General features: G+C 32.4%; 1 protein-coding gene and 1 pseudogene across 1 annotated transcript; one reads left to right on the top strand and one right to left on the bottom strand.

The window, feature by feature from the left end:
• Nucleotides 1–3,116: 3,116 nt before the first annotated feature.
• Nucleotides 3,117–6,214, bottom strand: LOC140958194 (gibberellin 2-beta-dioxygenase 6-like; annotated as a pseudogene).
• Nucleotides 6,215–13,520: 7,306 nt separating this feature from the next.
• On the top strand, nucleotides 13,521–19,166 carry LOC140971290 (NADPH--cytochrome P450 reductase-like). Its single transcript, XM_073433490.1, has 18 exons — nucleotides 13,521–14,137; nucleotides 14,474–14,533; nucleotides 14,626–14,702; nucleotides 14,799–14,856; nucleotides 15,405–15,488; nucleotides 15,596–15,632; nucleotides 15,841–15,910; nucleotides 16,013–16,198; nucleotides 16,313–16,405; nucleotides 16,552–16,777; nucleotides 16,853–16,936; nucleotides 17,035–17,186; nucleotides 17,335–17,431; nucleotides 17,676–17,825; nucleotides 17,913–17,990; nucleotides 18,078–18,200; nucleotides 18,601–18,714; nucleotides 18,901–19,166. Exons 1-18 carry the CDS (start codon nucleotides 13,799–13,801, stop codon nucleotides 18,979–18,981), a joined length of 2,109 nt encoding a protein of 702 aa, XP_073289591.1. The 5' UTR covers nucleotides 13,521–13,798; the 3' UTR covers nucleotides 18,982–19,166.
• The last annotated feature ends 1,336 nt before the right edge of the window (nucleotides 19,167–20,502 follow it).

Consider the following 20,502-nt stretch of genomic DNA (forward strand, 5'->3'; position numbering starts at 1 on the left):
ATATATTCTACGCTAAGAAAGATTATGAAGATTTCCCACTAAATGAGAAAGGCTACTGGTAGATATATGTACGTAGCATGTGCATTGTGACTTGGTAAAAGACTTTAGCATCAATTATCGTGCGAAAATATAAAATTAAATCTTCATCCTTCATGATTTTGTTATTTTAGAATTTAGAATACTAACGTTGTTAATAGGGTTAATTTGTAAAGCATACGAGTAGAGTAGTTGTCGGCTCAATAATTTTGGTAAGAGTAGGTCTCATGTGAGACCGTCTCACGGATCTTAACCCGTGAGACGGGTCAACCCTACCCATATTCACAATAAAAAGTAATACTCTTAGCATAAAAAATAATACTTTTTCATGGATGACCCAAATAAGAGATCCGTCTCACAAATACGACCCGTGAGACCGTCTCATACAAGTTTTTGCCTTTTGGGTAAATGGTCAATTTAAATTATGATGTGATATTTTTAAAAATTAAAGCTTAATAGATCAATTTGAATATTAATTGATATATTTTCGGAAAAACCATTTTCTACCGCAAATTTAGTCTTGCTAATACAAATATATCGGTGTTCTAATAATGTTTAAGGTATTTGGGATTTTAAAGTGGAATGTATCTAATTTGGTTGAAATGTTGATTATATTAATAAAGGGGGAAATTATTTTTTCTGTCCACTATATTTGGAGCTCTATGATTTTGGTACATTATGATATCAGAATTGAGTTTCAGTTATTTATATTTCATTTTTGTGGCAATTTCGGTATCTTGTTTTCTAATTTTAATTTTTTTCCATGAAAATATTTACATGACACTAGACACATCAATGTTTCGCGTTACATCAAAGTCACCTAAAAAAATATTTTATGTAGCAATTTTCCTTTAATAATAAATTTTTTTTATTTGGAAAGCTGAATCTTAGTAATAATTATAGGCATACAGTACTATAAAAATGAGATGCGATTGAATCTTGAAATTAATATATTTGAAAATTGGGTCGAATTGCATATTTTATTTCCGAATAATGGAACATGTCCTCCTTAAATCACGTTCCACTACTTTGTTATATTTCTAAAAATCAAGGTTCTAAAAAAACGTGAAACGTCCCGAAGCGCGGATGTCAAGCTCCAAGATTTTCAAGCTTAAGCGAGATTAACACAGGCTTAAGCGTGAAAAGGCGTTTTTTGTCTTTAGTGTAATTGTAATTATCTCAAACTAATAAATAGATAAAATAATACATAAATATGATAAATTTAAGTCTGATGCATTAATTCTCATATTTATAAAATCATAAAAATATCAAAATTACAATATTTATTTGTTTTTGTAACTAGAACATTTTAAAAATGTTAAATATTTGTCAAATCACTATCAGACACGCTTAATCATAATTAAAATTAAAAAACAAACATTTAAATTATAAACCTAATTTATTATTTTAAAATAAAAAGTCATACTTTCAAAATAAAAAAATTTAAAAATAAATAGATGCGATTAATTGTGCTTAAGCACGCTTAATTAAACACCTTAATTATCTTTAATTCGATCAAACTACAGTTTGACCGCTTTTTTCCGTTTTCTTCGAAGCGAGGCGTTTTTGCCGAGCTTCAAGCTTAAACGCGTTTAAGCGAGGCTTAAGCGGATTTTTTTAAAACACTGCTAAAAATACGTAAAAAAAAAAAAATGCGACATTTACATGTGCATAATGGTGGAACCCATCAGTCACGGGCCAAACATATATACGGCTACCAAGTTTAATGGATGCCACTGTGCATAGTGGAACAGGAAATATTTGATTCCGTACGTCTTTATTTCTTACATTTATTTTATTTATGGTTCGACTCGTCGAATTGACATATGAGACGATCTCATAAGAATTTTTATGATCGAGAAATGTGTGGACATATATTTTCTCACATATGAAGCTCATATCTGGAAGTATCTCTCAAGTTTCACTTTCGACACATTATTTAGATGTAATTCTGGTTGATGTAAAACTCGATGTATTAACCTTTATCTTACTCACTTTTTCAGTTATTTGATGTAAAATTTACCATGTTATACCATGAATTTCTTCTAATAAATTTAATTTATATTTATTATGAAGTCAAAATAGTTTTTTAGTCTTCAAATATAACTTCAATTGCATGGCCAAATAATGAAATAGTCTATACTTTATGAAATATTTGCCCTTAAGTATGTAAATTAATGAAATTGGAATTATTATTCATCTACCTGTCTTGCCTAGGCATTATGCCTTTTTATTGTCTCCATAGCTTGTCTACCTAATTAATTAGTTTAGATATTATTCTATATATTAATTGTATGACATCATACTATAATCTTTACACCTTCATTTTTTAAAATTCTATATTTCTATGACTCTTATAAATTATTAATAATTTTATATTTAAAATACTATATATTTTTTAAGGGAAAAAAAAAACATTAACATACGACTTCTAGAAAAAGTATTATTTAAAAAATAAAAGTTATTTTAGTACTATATATTCAACAATTGGTGGCGGTCTTTTTCATCTTGGGGCCAATTCAATGACTTTCTCAGCGTCATTCCTTTTCCTTTCAAGTTGAGGCTCACATGTATGCACAAATTTAAAATTGGTAAAATGCCCCTTCAAATGCATGAAAAATACATTTATAAGATAATAAATTTGTACTTCATTACAAATTAGTAACTTAATTTCATTAGTATAACATTTTTTCTCGACCCAAAGTTGGCGCAGTTGTCCAAATGCATGAATTTCATTAATGATTCGTATAATTAATTAACATTAGCGTTTCGTGGAATGCGATACGTACGTCTACATATATTAAAATTTTTATATCAAAAAATTATTTATGTGACCTTCTAAAAATTGTTTCTAAAATCTTGTATATATGTTCTTTATTATAATTTAATAAATTTACGTATTATTAAATTAGATATTGGTGTCAAGTCCACCCCAAAAAAAGGCCTCACTCTTTATCATACATCATGAGATATTGACACAACTATTTGAAAAATGTGTTGCATGTTTCATGGATCATATTATTTCTAATGCCCAAAATTTGACAACAAAAATAAAACCCACTCATCCAAAAATATAATAACTATGTAAAAGATTTCAACCCATTTACCCTATTATCTAACAATAATCAGAAATAAGTTAATGATTGCAATTTGTCAAACCATACAAGCAGGGGCGGAGCCACATGATTGTTTAGCCTGGTTGACTCAATTTTTTTTTTAAATGTATATGTAAATTTTGTATAATTTTAGAATAATATGATATTAGTTCGAGTAGATCAATTTAAAATATTAAAAAATTCTAGAATTTAAAATTACAGCCGAACATAGCAATATTTCTGGCTCCGCCACTTCATACAAGGTTTCACTTGTTTAAACAATACTCAAGGCATGCATGTTTAATACAGATTTATTTCTTCACAAATATATATATATATATATAGATATGATCATTGTATATATCGGAGTGGCGACATACATTTACATATATATATATACACACAGAGAGATATTGATTACAAGATTCGGGGTTTTCGGGGACGATTTTGTACCGCGGAAGGTGAATTTTGGTCCTCCCCCCAATGTCTTAAATTCCAACTCCGTATCTGCTTGAAAATCTGCATAAGTAAATGTCCTGTAGTTTGAGCCTTCAATCAACGCATCTTCGATCGGTCGGAAAGACGAAATACCCGGTTGAAATCCTGTCTTTTTTTCTTGTTTACCTTCACTCTATGCTTCACACTCACATGCTTGTTGTTACTCATTGCCTAAAACAATACAAAAACATTCTTATAAAACAGTACAATATATACAATGACAAAACAAAGTGACAAACATAGAGCGTGTGTGTATATATATATATAGTAGCTATCCAAGAATCTAATTACCTATGACAGAATTATAAATTAAACTAAAAACTATGAATTTTTTTAAGGGCTGTGAGAAACTCGTGCTTTTGAGTCGCAACAGAGCAAAAACTATGTTTTCATTCTTGTGCAAATCTGCATCATGTCTCCTACATTGACAACAAGAGTGTCCCGACTCGGTTTCACTTCGAACCATTTACTCCCCTGGCGAACTTGAAGCCCTTCTACATGATCTTGATGCAGCATTGAAAGAACTGAGCTGCCAGTGTGTTCGCCAACGCCCCACCTCAGCTCCGACAACGGACACCAGGGGTATCGATACACACGTAAAAGTCCGGAGGCCATTGATAAATAGGACTTCGATTTTGTTGGAGAAAACTTGAGGTCCTCGGCCATGGTTTTGAATATTTTCACTGCCACCAAAGACATTTGGTTTCCATATTCCTCTAATAAAGCCCATTTGGCACCAGACAAAAAAACTATCGATGAATCCCTATTTGAGAGAGAACTTGTATTAAAAAATTTACTTAAATAAAACAATCAAACTCAAGCTTCAAAAAGAGAAGCGTTTTAATCTAATAACTAATAAGTTGGGTGCTAGAGTATGTACCCGACGAACCAATTTGTTTGTGCTTGTGAGATTTATATCTTATGACACCGACTATCTGTGTATACATGCATGCTCACACATAGTTCATAAAGACTTGAGATTCGTATTAGCCAAAGTGATTATGGCTGTACAATGGTTGGCAATTATCTTACTGATGATTTGTTGAGGTATGAGAAAGTTTAGAGAATTTAGAATAAAGGTAAAACAAATTACAGAAGAGTATTGAATAAAAATACCACGATTTGATCGTGGTGGAAAATACTTGAATTCTGAAATTTTATATTATCTTAAAGAGAATTATATTCATCTATCAATCAAATCGTAGTTGAATGGTGTAGCTGAGCGTTGTCACGGGGGCTTGTTAAACATGGTTTGGTCCATATATTGTACCTTCAGTGTAATTTTGGAGTAATGCACTTAAACTATTGCACATTAGTTGTTAGGTTAGGACAAATGAGAGTTTGTTAGTGTAGATAACCAACAAACAAACTATTGACTATGATATTTGTATCACCTTTCTGTAAAATATTTTTTTATTTAGTTAATGATAATTTTATCATGAAATATTTTATTTGTATGCCCACACTCACAAATAAATAAATAGTTCGAGATTGCTAAAGTACGTGTGAATATGATTATATAATTATTGGTAATCACGAAACACATTTCTTGTTGACTACAGAATCAAAATCTGGTGCTGGTCTAGGACCGATTTGAGAAGATTGATCATCATGAATGATCCCATTAACTAAAAACCAATATTAATTTTGTATTGTGACATTATTGTGTTCTATTAGCACTGAAGAAAAGACAAATACACATACAAATAGGTATTTGTATGATACATTTGCCCTAAATTCTACAAGTGGTTCCTATTAGTCGATAATTGTACACCATTAATCACTGTTTGGCATTGAAGTTCTATCCAATGGACATTGCATTATGGCTGCTTGTTTTCTAACTCTACAAGGGTCACAAGGTTTCGAGTTCGATATATTCATAAGAATAGGAGCTTGTAGAGGATGCGTCGCTTCCACTCACACATTGATAATAACCCAATGAATTTAGCTTGAATTTTATATCTTTAAAGTTTATTTTCTTCTATTATACATTATTTATTATCAAATTGCACTAAGCAAGGACATAAACATTAGTATATAGTGCATAAATAATTGAAATAAGACTTATCTGAAAGATTCAAGCAATGGATTTTCATACTTGTACTGAGTTATCTTCTCCAGAGGAGGATTAAAAATTAAAACCCTCCAACCAGTGCAGGTTTTGCGAGCAAGGGCGTGCTTGTTGAGCGTTTCCGGCCAAGCTTATCGGGGCTGCCCCAAAAGTACTGTATCGGGCCGTCGAATATGGCTTGTTTGCATTCGAAACTGAGTGAGAAAACCTCAACAGCACAATCAAGAATCTTGCTCAACAACTCAGATATTCCACTCCATGGTTGACCAGCCCCATTCCCTGGAAGATTCACTGATCTTTTCCGGCTTGCTGCTCAGCAAATCCACGACAGGCAGCGAATCTGAGCCTGGGACAGATTCATAATCTGGCATTGGCGGGTTTTTTGGTGGGGTTTCTGATCAATGCCGTGGCTTTTGAGGACGAAAGGCGGGTAGGAGTCGAGGTTGTGTGAATTGGTCATCATGTGGTGGTGTGTTGGGATTCTTGTTTTGTCTGTGTAGCTTCTTGTGTTGGGAGTAGGTGCATGTTCCTATTTATTTATTTATTTATTTATTGTGTCCCAAATTTGGGGAATACTTTTGTTTACCAATTATTATGTTCTTGAAGGGAAATAAAGTTTCCGATTTTAAATGATATATTTTATTGATTTAAATTATTTCACTAATATACTTTTCCAGTATTGATTTGATTCAATAAATATTTAATATGATTTTGTTTTTCTTAGATAATGAGATATTAATTCAAATATATTCGAAGATTTGTTACTTGTGATAGAAGATTGATGAGATATGGTATTAGTGTTTAAAAAGAGTTTATTTCTATTAAAACTCTTACTTTCCTTGTATTTTAGGTTTCCTTGTGGAGATAGAATTCTTCATCTATAAATAAGAGGTCAAGGACATTGGTGAAGGTTGCTTCGGTATTGATCATACTCACGTACACGTAGTGAAGATTCTTCCAAGCAAGATAATTCTCGAAGCCGTTTGCTGATTGGAGAGTGGTGATTGCAAGTGTTGCCTTAAATGTTGGGAACATCTGCAGACAACATCCGTGAAAAAGTTGGCTGAAGATCGTTTTCGTGGATTCCCTTTTGGCATCACGTTTTTTGCTTTCTTGTTTAAGTTTTTATTCTGGTTATTTGTTTTAGAAAGCATTTGTTTTCTCAAGTTGTTGATAAAATTGATTTTTGTCATAATCACTAGTGATAGGTTTTTGTGTAAACGATTTGGTTTTCTAGTGATTAATTTTTGTCATAAGGCACCGCACAAGTATAAATACTTGTGCATATTTAATCTTGTCCGTTTATTTATTTAAAGTCGATTTGTGTTACAAAAGTTAATATTTCGCTGCATGTTGTTCGAGATGTTGTAACATCTGGCACAACACCTAATTCTGATAAAACACAAATTTGCTATTATAATTGATGTTTACGTATTTACTCATAACTGTCAAACAACGTATTCTTTACAGTTCTAAACAACGTTTGTCTAAACAACCATGCTTTTAATATAGAGAAATTTTAAATTGGTCGTTAGGTTGGCCTAGTTTCAATTTTGGACTGCCAAATTTGGGTGTTAATGCACTTACTTGCATGTTTTGTAATTTTAGCCTTCTTTTGGGTTGAGTGATGACATAATACGTTATTATGTTGACATGGTGCAGGGTATTATTGACACGTCTGGTCCGAAGATTATACACAGAATAAAAAAAAATCGAAAAAAGAAAAAAAGTTGTTAAACTAAAAAATACATGTTTTACGTTTGAGAATATAATTTTATTCTCATGAAATTTTAAACTTTTGTTTTGTCACATAAAATTTTCCTTTTTTCTTGTCAGTAAGTACATATGTTTAGTGCAATTATCGTTCAATTTTCAAGTTGATCGATGGGTTGGACTACTATTTTATTTTTATTTATTTAGTAAAAATATAGGTTTTATTATTTGGAGTTAAAAAAAACTCGATGATAGCGTGGTTTTGTGAAAAACATTTAATTGGATGAACTAGGAGGCAAGCAGCGCAAAATTTATGAAGTTTCATATAATTTTTTAATATATAAGTTTTATTCAATAAATATAAAAAATATATCCAACAAATATAAAAAAAATATTCTAACAAAATTATTACTCCTCTTGAGTTGGTATCTTGGAAAAGTTGTGTTATTATGATTCTGTGTCTCTTGGAATTCTTTCACGTACGGTTCAAATTAAATGTTCTGGTTTAGGAATTCCTTTGTCACATCAAAGAAACTTATGTAGTGATGCAATTTGGTATTTCCATTTTCTTTTGTTCCTGTTAGATGCAAATCAGTGCGCACAATCTTATGCTAGTTTTTTTAATATAAAAATGATCTGATCAATTAACTCTCATATTAAATATGTCGAAAATCTATCATACATATATATATATATAAAATAAATCCAGCGATTTATATTGTGATATGTTACTGATCAGTATAGCATAAACTTCATCACCCTAAACATACAGATATATTAATGTCCAAATGACTAATACACAAATGGTACAGTTACAGCTAAACCCTTCTTGCAATACGAACCAGTGAGGCGGTCATATTCCCCGGGATGCATCGAACCGACTCGGCTCTCGAATAACTCGGAAGACCAGACAAACGATCGTCGAACCGGCCATTTGATGGGATCGACGAAGAAGAGCGCGACGAAAAGCTTGAAGCCACGAATTCTCCATCAGAAAAATACCGAAACCTAGAGCTGATATTTTGTTTGCTTCTTCTCTTGCTTGGTATCAAAACTACCTTGATGATCTTCCTCACCGTCTTCTCCAGGATCCAAATTTTCGATGTTTTCGGCGTCGACCCTTTACAGTCACTATTATCAATGCTAGGAAGATGATGGCTCGAGCTGTGCATTGATGGAGGAGGGGTCAGTGGGGGTATCATTTGTTCTTGTTGTGGATTCTTGGGCGTGCCGGGGCGCATCTCCCACTCGAAAGGAACAGTAGCTTGACACGACCGGTCGAGTACGTGCGACGAGTGCCCGACGGAAGACTGCCTGGAAAGAATCCTGCTGATGCAAAATCCATCACCCTCAAAGACAGATGCTGCAGGTTTCTTTATCATGATCAAGAATGTATTTCACCACCCTTGGAATTCTTTTTTTGGATAGAAATGTGTTCGATTCTTGCGAGATTAGCTTCTTTTCAAAGGGGTGGTGGCTTAAGATTTATGATTTTGCAAGTGCATGTAAGTGAAAATAAATAAGCTAGGAAAGGTTTTTGTCCTGGTTCAAAGGCGAAAGATGAGAATCGAGGGCACATGATTGTGGGGACACTAATGATCATTAGGCGGATAATTAGTGAATGATTTTTTTACATTACATAATTAGTGAAGGATTTATGGGACTTTGTTTATTTTATTTTATTTTATTTTTCTTTAATGGTAAGCGTGTATTTGAATTGAAATTTAGTTTCAAATTATAAATATAAATCAATTGCAATGGTGGCCAAAGGAATGTTAATCTATCATTTTATTTTAGTTTTGAATTTAATTTATTTATATTTCTTCCAATCTATAATATTTAGATTTGATTAACATTAATTAAATATATTAAATCTCATATAGATGTGTGTGTGTGTGTGTGTCTATATATATTGATTATATAAATGAAAAAAAATCCATGAATTAGTGATATATATTATACTCCATTAATATCTTGTGAAAATTTTCCTCCTTTTGTCATGAACAAGCAAAGGAACCATCTTAACTTTAACTGTCACGTTAACCATTTTGATAACTGCGAAGTGACAAAAATTCATGTGCAATCGCGTAGTTTTCAAGCCAAATAATTTAAATTATTTTCATTAGTGTTATGCTTATGAATCAATTAAATAAAAAGGGTAATATATATCCTAAGCTTATTATTTAATTGATTGAGTAAATTATTTCTAACATCCTCGGGAAACTGGTCTACCCGGGTATTTCGATAATTACATGGTATGGACCTTTTGATTGTCAACTCTTTTTAGGCACAAGATTCAGACTCCTAAAATATTTGGCAAAGGCAATATAATTAATCATCTTACTCTTTTCGGTTCAACCGGCCATGTTATGGATTAAAATGGGCTGCTTCAAAGTTCTTCAAGTGGGCAAATGGAAAGTTAGGCAGTTGATAAATATATTTTTTTATGTATTTAAAGACAGATCATTTGATAGATCAGAAAAGAATAATTGTTTGTCTTAAACTTTATTAAAAAATATTAATTTTTTTTTAGTAAATATTGGAAATGGAAGTGCATTCGCCTCATTAACTGTACGTCCCTCATCTGGTTTAAATTTTAGAATAACTTTTACTTTTGAAAATATGATTATAATCTTTGTGTGTAAGAATTTTTGCGCAAATGTTAAAATATGATTATATTTAAATATCGATATATCTTAATTTTTATCTTATGTTATGTTGCATTTACATAGAAAGATTTGATTTGGAAAATGAATTTGAAATGAAATGACAGTACATTATTTTACTTCTTTCTAAATTATCATTACATTGAACAAATTTGTAAATTGTCATCATCCAATATAAATTCTGTTTGAAAATCAAATTTGTGAATTTAAAATTCATCATTTCAAAAACATCATGTCAATATAGAGTTATCGAACTTTACTTCGAAACTCCTTTTTTTTTTTTTGGTTACATTGTGTGCACTTCTTTAAGCTTGAAAAAAGGTGTGTGAACTTAGAAATTAATTAAATAGCAGAGGATTACAAGCCCAAAGGTCATCTCTTCTCTTCTCCAAGACTTTGATGTCCCACGTTCATCGCTCCTCCATGCTGTAATCCGCCTCACGCCGTTGCCCTTCTTCTCCTGTCCGCCCGGTGTCAAGAGCCTTTGGCTTGACGACTATTGAATTGGTGGTCCGGAAAGGAGGCATTTGAGTTTTTTTGGTTTAATAATATATGTCAATAATCAAAATTATTGACTCACGTACTCTTCATTTGTTCAAGTTGTCACTTGACCGTATTTGTTCGACGTGGTTATATAATGTCTTAGTTAATAATTAGATTTTGTTGAAGCCATGAATGGCATGTCGAATCGATTGTAGAAATTATTTGGAATTGAAGGGACTATAACAAATGTCATGTAATTTTTTGTCCTTGGATCTAGACTTGCATCCGACTTATTATACTTTGTTTGGTTTTTTACTGATATATTTATCAAAATTTGGAGATTTTCTGTTGTGTCAACGGATTTTAATGAAAATAAATACTGAGATTTTTTATGGTTAAAAAAATAGGTTTTCTAAATGGTATGAAAAACAAATAAAGAAAATATAGACAAAAAAGTGGGTAAAAGCAAGAGAGTTGATTGAGACCATGCCTAATTATCGACGAAGCAGCGCGATGAAGTGCGCGCTTCATTGGCCCATTGGATTGCTCACCTTCCGAGGGGTGATGATCTTGCAGGCGGATGCTTCCCCATGCAAGGAAGATCATGATGGGTTGAATTCATAGTTGAATTCTCCAACTTTTTTAATTATGTGTTTTTAATTTTTTAAATTGTATCCATTTTTTTCTAATTAAATGTAATTTTTAATTATGTTTTAAAATTTAATTATATGTAGTTGTATTTTTTTATAATTATGTTTTTAAATACCAAATTTTTAGGCTGAATATCATCTCTGCATTGAATAATCATGAGACGATTTTATCAACCTTGACATCACCATGAAATGATGTTACAATTTTATGTCACCCTTAAACATGTTCTATGGTAGATGAACTAAAACAACAATATTCTAACGTGAGTAGTCGACAAGATAGGGCATTTTTTAGATTATATACCTTAAATTAGCACTATTACATTTCCTTGCTCACAAGTTGTTTACCATATGAGCAAAGGGCATGCCTTTTTCTTAGGATTAAAGTTTTAAATTATAATATAATCTCTAGATTTTTTTTAGGATTATATATGTAAATGTTGATTGGTATGCGATATACGTAAGCATATTAAAATTTTATATTTTAAATAGTTTTGTATGAAAAATCTAGAGATTATATTATAATTTAAAACTTTAAAAATGTTTTTTATAATACTTTTTTATGTTATACATGACATGATCATTTTAAAATTGTATTATAATATGATAGTTATATATGATATATAAACGTGCTAAAATAAGTTTATTATGATATTTTTATTAAAAAATTGAAATGTTTTTTTAACATGAGAAAATAAATATTTTTTATTTTTATTAAAAAAAACATATTGTAAGTCATGATATCAAAGTTAGTTTACTCTAAATTTTTCATCAAATTCCTAATATTTTTGCAAATTAGGCGATAGATGAATAATGTGTGTGCCATTAATTTCACTGGAAAGTAGTTCCAACAAATCAACGAGGATTTTGTTCATGTTACTCGTATGGATAGTGTTATTATCCACTTATCATATGACACGTGTGTTGAGTGGATAAATCATGGTCACTCATTCAATCATGATGCATGAATGAGTGATTGTAATTCATCATTCAACACATGTGTCATGTATTGAATGAACAAAAGTATTATCTATATAGATAGCATCTACCAAGCCAAAGTAAAAGAATTTAAAAATAAAATTGATATTAAAAAAAATCTCACACAAGCTTTTCTAAAAAATTATTATTCTTGTGGAGTGACTAGTGAGCAATTCGTAACGTCACCCAATTGCTCTTGATAATTGCACTGAGAAAAACTGGGGTGCAAATATTTGTAAATGTATTTATGAAAGTATTTTAAAAAATATAACCTTTTAAATTGAATTTGTAATTTAGTCTATGGTTGATGATGATTATTATTATTATTTATGTGAATAAATATTTTCCATCGATCAATTATACCAAGTAAATGTTTTATCGAAAAAATATTCATTTCATATTATTACGGAATGTGACCTTTTAATTGTCCCACAATTTAAAAGTTTTTTAGATATACAATTAACGTCGACTATAATTTTAATAGAATAGACAAACATATATGATCATATCATTAGTATCAAATATAAGTAAATCTATGCAAGAAACAGATTATGTGAAAATAGCAAACATTATATTTGAAATATTACAATTTATAAAATATTTGACTTACATAAATTACATCAATTATACATATAAAATAACAAGTATTTGATTCTGTATTATAATTTTAGATGCGTTTGTATGTATAAACTATTTTCAATTTATTGTCTTATATTATAAATCTTTTATTATTATATATAACGATGTCGAAATATACTCAATCTTTGTACAATAGTTTTAGATATGTTTGGGATGAGACGATGAGGTTGGTGTACATATAATCTTAGCGATTTCACTCACATTATGTGTAATATAATACGTGATCAATATTATGTATTATGTGATTTGTTTTAAAATTTTAACATTTTATTTATATATATAATTATTAAAATAGGTCATGACAACAAAAATTAGTTACTCAAGACATCTCAAACTTAATAAAATACTAGTTACTATGCACATGCTATGCGTGTGTACACAAATTTTTTTTATCATGATCGATAGACTAAAGTGTCATTTGACAAATTAAAGATGGACTAAATAGATATTTGAATTGTAGAAATTAAAAAAATAAAAATAAAATTGTGTGTTGAAATTTAAAAATAAACAAAATAAAAAAATAAAAGTGTAATATTAGTATCATATAAAGATAAAATTGAAAGAAAAAGTTAATATACTCGTTAGGTAGTTACTATTATGTACTCTCAACTTTAATAAAATATAAACACATATATATATATATATATATGGTGTGGACTCACACAGGCCGAACGAGTCTGTGGCCTGAGAGAGGTAGTATTATGTGGGTGGAGGAGTCTTGTTTGGTGGGCGTGTCCTCTCCATATGAACGTCATTTAAGGCACCACGTTTTACTTTCTTCAAAGTCAGAGTCTCTCCGCAACGCTCTTTCAACTCTCAACTACTAATTTCATCAATATTTCCGTAAGAGGGAGGGAGAGACTCTGGGATTCATTCGGGAGCCAGTTATTCCGCCGTTTTTGTGTTCTTCTTCCGGAGGAGGATCGATAAAATCTTTGCTTATTAGGAAATCTAGCCAGTTGAGAAACCATGGAACCGACTTCGGAGAAGCTCTCGTCGTTTGATTTCATGGCTGCGTTGTTGAAAGTAGTCAAAATCGACAATTCCAATGGATCGTTGGACGCGGCGCCGGCGATACTGGTTGAGAACAGGGACCTCGTGATGCTGCTCACTACATCGTTTGCGGTGCTGATCGGGTGCGTTGTCGTGCTGGTGTGGCGGAGGGCAGCCGGATCCGCGAAGAAGGTGGAGCCTCCGAGGTTGGTGATTTCGAAGGCCGCGCAGGAGCCGGAGGAAGTGGATGATGGGAAGAAGCAAGTTACCATATTTTTTGGGACACAGACTGGTACCGCTGAAGGCTTTGCTAAGGTAAACTGAAGAAATTTTTTGACTAAATTGGAGGAGCGAAACAAATTTGATATTATTTTGGGATATTCTCCTCGGAAAAAGGGTGATCATGACAATTTCCATCTCTTTAAACTGCAAGTTTCTCGGTGGGCGATGAATCTAGCTTTTGAAGTAACAAGAATGATCTTGTCAATGATGGGAACAAATTGAAGTGCTTGAGGACTTTAAGAATCTTGTTTGAATTGATAATCATGGATTATAAATTGGAAATATTTATGATTATAGGTTTCTCGTCTAGTTTTAGCTATGTACTTCGTTGACATTTTTATAAATTTCTTTGATTTTCTTTTTGTAAAGGCTCTGGCTGAGGAAGCTAAAGCACGTTATCAACAGGCCAAGTTTAAAGTGGTTGACTTGGTGAGTTTTGTTTCTCTATTTCTGTTTTACTTTATGTTATTCTTTTCTCCCCTGGGATCAAGTTTTGATCCGGTTCCTTTTAATCTTGGTAGGATGATTATGCTGCGGATGATGACGAGTATGAAGAGAAACTGAAGAAGGAAACCTTTGCGTTCTTCTTCCTAGCCACGTGGGTTCATTAATTTTGTAACTAAAAAGTTGGCACTTGCATAAAAGGACATTGCTGTAATGATTTATTGAGTTGGTGAGTTTTGGTTGGATACAGGTATGGAGATGGTGAGCCAACAGACAATGCGGCTAGGTTCTACAAATGGTTTACAGAGGTAAAACCCGTTGAAGAATATCTAATTTTTTTGGATTAAGCATTACCACTTCATAATAATATAACCACCGGTACTGATACTGATGCAAGCGAGAACTTATAAATCATAAAGCAGTCCACGAGTCACATGTAGATCACCCCTCGAAGAATAAGTAATTTTTTTTGGATTAAGCATTGACCACTTCATAAAAACTATAGCCTCCGGTATTGATAAAATGTATAAATCATAAAACAGTCCACGAGCGCAATCGAGAACATATAAGTCACAAAGCAGTCCAAGAGTCCCATGTAGAGCACCGTTCGAATGGGCGACTGTTGTTTCCAGCTAAACCGCTATCCAGTAATCGCACCAACTTGCAAATCAAGTGATCTTGATTTTCGAGTCAACCGTGTGATCAAACAATTATCATTTTACCAAAAACCATATCAGCAAACAAATACCATGACTGAGTAAGCCTGCTGGCAGAGGCAGTTGTTAATCCTAACAAATTTCTAGGATGTAAAAAATAGAGGGTGTACTTTGAGGTTAATTTCTAAGTTTTGTGACAGGGAGAAGAGAAATCAGATTGGCTTAAGAATCTTCATTATGCTGTATTTGGGCTCGGGAACAGGCAATATGAACATTTTAACAAGGTATCTGCTTGTTTGATACATATATGAGTAGAGGCTAACCTGGCTAAGATTGTTATCTTGTAAACATCAACTGAAGTGTCTTTTTTTTGTCTATGTTTGTTTAATAGATTGGCAAAGTTGTGGACGACTTGATTTCTGAGCAAGGTATTTTTTCTGCTCTAGATTGAAGTAAGTTTTGTTTGCTTCAGAATTGTTCATTTGTCTGCCGCCTTTCCTTAGTTTTTGAAAGGTCATTATCAAAATGAATGTTGGATGTAGAGACAAACTTTATTAGAGGATATTTTCTCCGTGTTGTTTCTTTTATGGTCTTGCCTTGTGTTTCCATTTCTTACTGGACAAATGCATATTTCAGGTGGAAAGAGGCTTGTTCCAGTGGGTCTCGGAGACGACGATCAATGCATTGAAGATGACTTCACCGCATGGTACTGGGATCATGATTAATAAGTAAAATGAATTTTTATTCTCGATCTTTCAGTTCATCGGATGATTGCTTAAAATAATCATCGCACTTGATGGTAATCTAGGCGTGAGTTAGTGTGGCCTGAGTTGGATAAATTACTTCTTGATGAGGATAAGGCCTCTGGCGCTACTCCCTATACTGCCGCAGTTTTGGAATATCGAGTTGTATTCTATGACCAGACAGATGGATCGGTTATGGAGAATGGCTCAGCAAATGGCAATACCGCTTATGATGCTCAGCATCCCTGCATGTAATGAGAGTGCTACCAGTTTCTTTTTTATTTCCTCTTTGGACCATTCTTTCGTATAAATTTAAACTGGCAATTTATTTTATTTTACTTGACATTTTTATGTTTGTTCTGAAGAGTGAATGTTGCGGTAAGGAGAGAACTTCACTCTCCCGCGTCTGACCGTTCGTGCACGCACTTGGAATTTGACATATCTGGAACTGGACTAACGTAAGTCCTGTTTTTACATATTGTACCCATTGCATTCTCTAGATACTGAATGTCCTTAACGAATCATGAATCGGCTTTTCCCCAATTTTGAACTTTGGGAGAAGAGCAAATCTTATTATACTCTAAATGCTTATCCTATTCTGCAGATATGAAACTGGAGATCATGTTGGTGTTTATTGCGAGAATTTGATTGAAACAGTAGAGGAAGCAGAAAGATTATTGAATCTTCCGTTGCAAACATACTTCTCACTCCATGCTGACAAGGAGGATGGCTCTCCACTCTGTGGTGGCTCCTTGCTACCTCCTTTCCCTCCTTGCACTTTAAGGACTGCACTTACTAAATATGCGGATCTCTTGAACGCTCCCAAAAAGGTATATAATGTTGTGTTATCATATTTTCCTTTCACGCAGGGAATAATTATGTCTCAAATGTGTCCGTTTTCTCAGTCTGCTTTGCTCGCATTAGCGGCTTATGCTTCCGATCCAAATGAAGCTGATCGGCTCAATCATCTTACTTCTCCGGCTGGAAAGGTTAGTATAGGTTCATTATGTATTTGGATTACTTACTTTTATGCATGATACCAAAGCCAAAAACTAGCATTTTCTCATGGATATGGATGCATCATCAGGAGGAATATGCTCAATATGTTGTTGCTAGCCAGAGAAGTCTAGTTGAGGTCATGGCTGATTTCCCCTCTGCCAAGCCTCCTCTCGGTGTTTTCTTTGCCGCGGTTGCTCCACGCCTGCAGGCCAGATTTTATTCCATCTCGTCTTCCCCAAAGTGAGTGTTCATCATCCTCTTCCGTATCTTTCATTATGCAATTTCTGTATGACACACGATAGGCGTGATAATCGATTGTCATATTTGCCTTTATTTTGTTTGGTTTGCCAATTTTTCTGATTCTCATTGCCTCTAATTGTTCTTCCAGAATTTCACCGTCTAGGATCCATGTGACTTGTGCTTTGGTTTTCGAGAAAACACCAACAGGGAGAATTCATAAGGGTGTTTGCTCCACGTGGATGAAGGTATTTTTCCATTATTCCAATAAGTTTCCATGTTTTAGTCGTAATTGATTGTTTGAGAAGGTCAAATATGAGCGGTTTTTTTTGTGCTGTTATAAATAGCACTATTCCCCTTGGCACACTGCATCTGCATATGATATTGTAGTCCACTACACTCGTTGCTTTTTATTGTCAAGTAGATCATGCACCTTCTTGTCACTTGATTGCTCTTTCTGAAGCCTTGATTCTCAATTGCTACCACTTTCAGAATTCTGTGTCTTTAGAGGAAAGTCCTGAGTGCAATCGGGCACCTATTTTTGTCCGAACTTCAAACTTCAGGCTCCCTGCTGATCCTAAACTACCAATAATTATGATCGGTCCTGGTACGGGTTTGGCTCCATTTCGTGGTTTTCTTCAGGTTTGTGCAAAATGTTGTCAAATCTTGAATATTGTTTTGAGACTTGAATACAATTTGGATCCTTGATATTTGCTGTTTATATTACAGGAGAGATTAGCTCTAAAGGAATCTGGATCGGAACTTGGTCCTGCCACCCTATTTTTCGGATGCAGGAACCGTAAGATGGTTAGTGATTATTTAAGCATTCGTTTCGAGACATTCTTTACGGTATCATAACGCAACAATATTCACAGTAGCTGCTGCAATTTGCAGGATTTCATTTATGCGGACGAGTTGAACAACTTTGTCGAAGCTGGTGTAGTTTCAGATCTCATCATCGCATTTTCACGTGAGGGAGCCAATAAAGAATACGTGCAGCATAAGATGGTGCAAAAGGTAGGTGTAACTATTTTCACCAGTCATGTTGATTTCTCGAATGGCAAAAATTAATTTCTGTCTTAAGATTGGTGTGGATGGTGAAGCTTTTTTCAGAATTCCATTAAACTTCCACAATTTTCATTCTCCCTAATTTTCTGTCTTCAACCGTCTCTCTCTCTAATTAACTATCCAAACAGTGCAAATTATTTAAAACTTTAACATAGTTATAGATATTTCTATATTTATGTTATTTTTCATTCAAATTAAATTATTTTCATTAATTAAAAAATATTATATGAAATATTATTTTATATATATATGAATATTATGGTCCCACAATGCATGTGTGTTAGCGGCTAGATGTTTATGAGAAAGTTGGAATTCATAATATATTTGAATTGTATGTGGTGAATCACAGGCTTCTGATGTGTGGAATGTACTCTCCATGGGCGGCTACATTTACGTATGTGGCGATGCCAAAGGCATGGCTCGCGACGTTCACCGAACCCTCCACACCATAGTGCAAGAACAGGTTCGTGGCTCTGGTTTTTCTTTTGCTAGGTCCTCCTTTTCTTCCAGTTCCTATCAATGTATATTTCAAACGACAATTTATGATGAACAACTACTCGGGAGTGTGGGGGACCTCATTTTATGTACATGGTCTCTTTTTGAATGTGCTATTTTTACTGCGTCTAACTACTAACGTGTCTTTTTTCAGGGATCTCTGGACAGCTCGAAAGCGGAGAGCATGGTGAAGAATCTGCAAATGAATGGACGATACCTGCGCGATGTATGGTGACGACAGAAACTAGCACCTGCATCCATTTGTCAACCTTAACAAAGTAAAACTTGATCATTGATATGTATATTAGGCAGTTCTTTGTGATTTTTTTCTAAAACTCGAGGAATTCTATTTTTTCAAAAAATATGATTAATGTAATTTATATATAATAATCAATAATATAAATTAATATATTGGGACGATGGTTGGGTATAGTGTTACTCTTCTTTTTTCTTTAAAAAAAAAATATTTGGTTTCTTGTATAATTAATATGTTCATTTTATTTTACTCGGCTCGATTTGGTGGCAAGTTTTTATGTTTATTTTATTCAAAATGGTAATTAAATTATTTTTATTTCGTTCATGCATGTGATTAATATTTGTTGGAATAAAATAATATTTAAAAGTCAACCTNTCGGTATCATAAATATCTAATTACTAAATAAGAAAAAACTTGAAATCATAATTAGTCGAATAATTTATGTCTATTAATTAGTAGTTATTGCTTTACAATTTAAGAGGTGTGTTTCATTACTTAAAACTAATTTCAACTTTAGAATAAAGAAAGTATATAATGTGATAGTTTGAATGAATAGTTTATAGGAGCCAAAATGGACCGACCTCTCCTGCCGGTTCAACTAATGTTATTTCTTCTTTCACAATCGTTGAATTTACATGAAAAAATATCATAAATTTAGTTAGAACTCACTTATTCTATTCCCTACGATGGAAAATTATCATATATAATAGTCAACTGTGGCTCTTGAATTTTTCTTGCATTTACAAAAAAAAAAAATTGTAATTTTGATGACATCTTCTTAAGTGCCAAAATTACTACTCTTGACTTTTGAAGGAGTTCCAATTTTAACGGATTATTATTGTTAGTACTTAAAAGATTGAATTTGAAAAGATGTATCTTATTCGAAGGGACTTGATGGGATATATATTATTGATGAAATCGCATTAAAGAAAAATTCAAATTTGAGGATACGTTTGGATTGAAGGACTTGAATCTGATGAATATTTGAAAGAATATGACTCTATTTCAATTATACTCAAAAAAATAACTAATTGAGATTTGAAATTAATTATCAAGTAGATTTTGTCAAACACCAATTAATTAATTATTGTGATTTGTGGATGTGAAATCTCTAATCTCGAATTCATTCATCTAAATGCAAACGGATGATATTTATATGAGAATGAATATTTTAAACTTAAATTCTCATTGCCTGTCTCTTGTTTTACTTTTCTAACATTGATAATTACTTTCTTTTTCAAAATCCACAAAATTGAGATTATATTATAATTAAGAACTTCAAAGATAATTTTTTATAAGAATTTCATGATTAAACTAATTATTTAAGTCGATTTTTTTTTATAAAAAAATTATGCTATTTATAATAATTTTTTATTTTCTAATTTAATTACAAATAATATGGTCATTTTTATTGATTATAATTTTAAATATACTATATAGGATAGTATAGATTATACAGATATAGACAATATTTTGACAAGTTCGAATGTTTTTTTTAAA

This window comes from Primulina huaijiensis, chromosome 2 (assembly GCF_012295235.1).
Source record: "Primulina huaijiensis isolate GDHJ02 chromosome 2, ASM1229523v2, whole genome shotgun sequence".
Classification (NCBI taxonomy): Eukaryota; Viridiplantae; Streptophyta; class Magnoliopsida; order Lamiales; family Gesneriaceae; genus Primulina; species Primulina huaijiensis.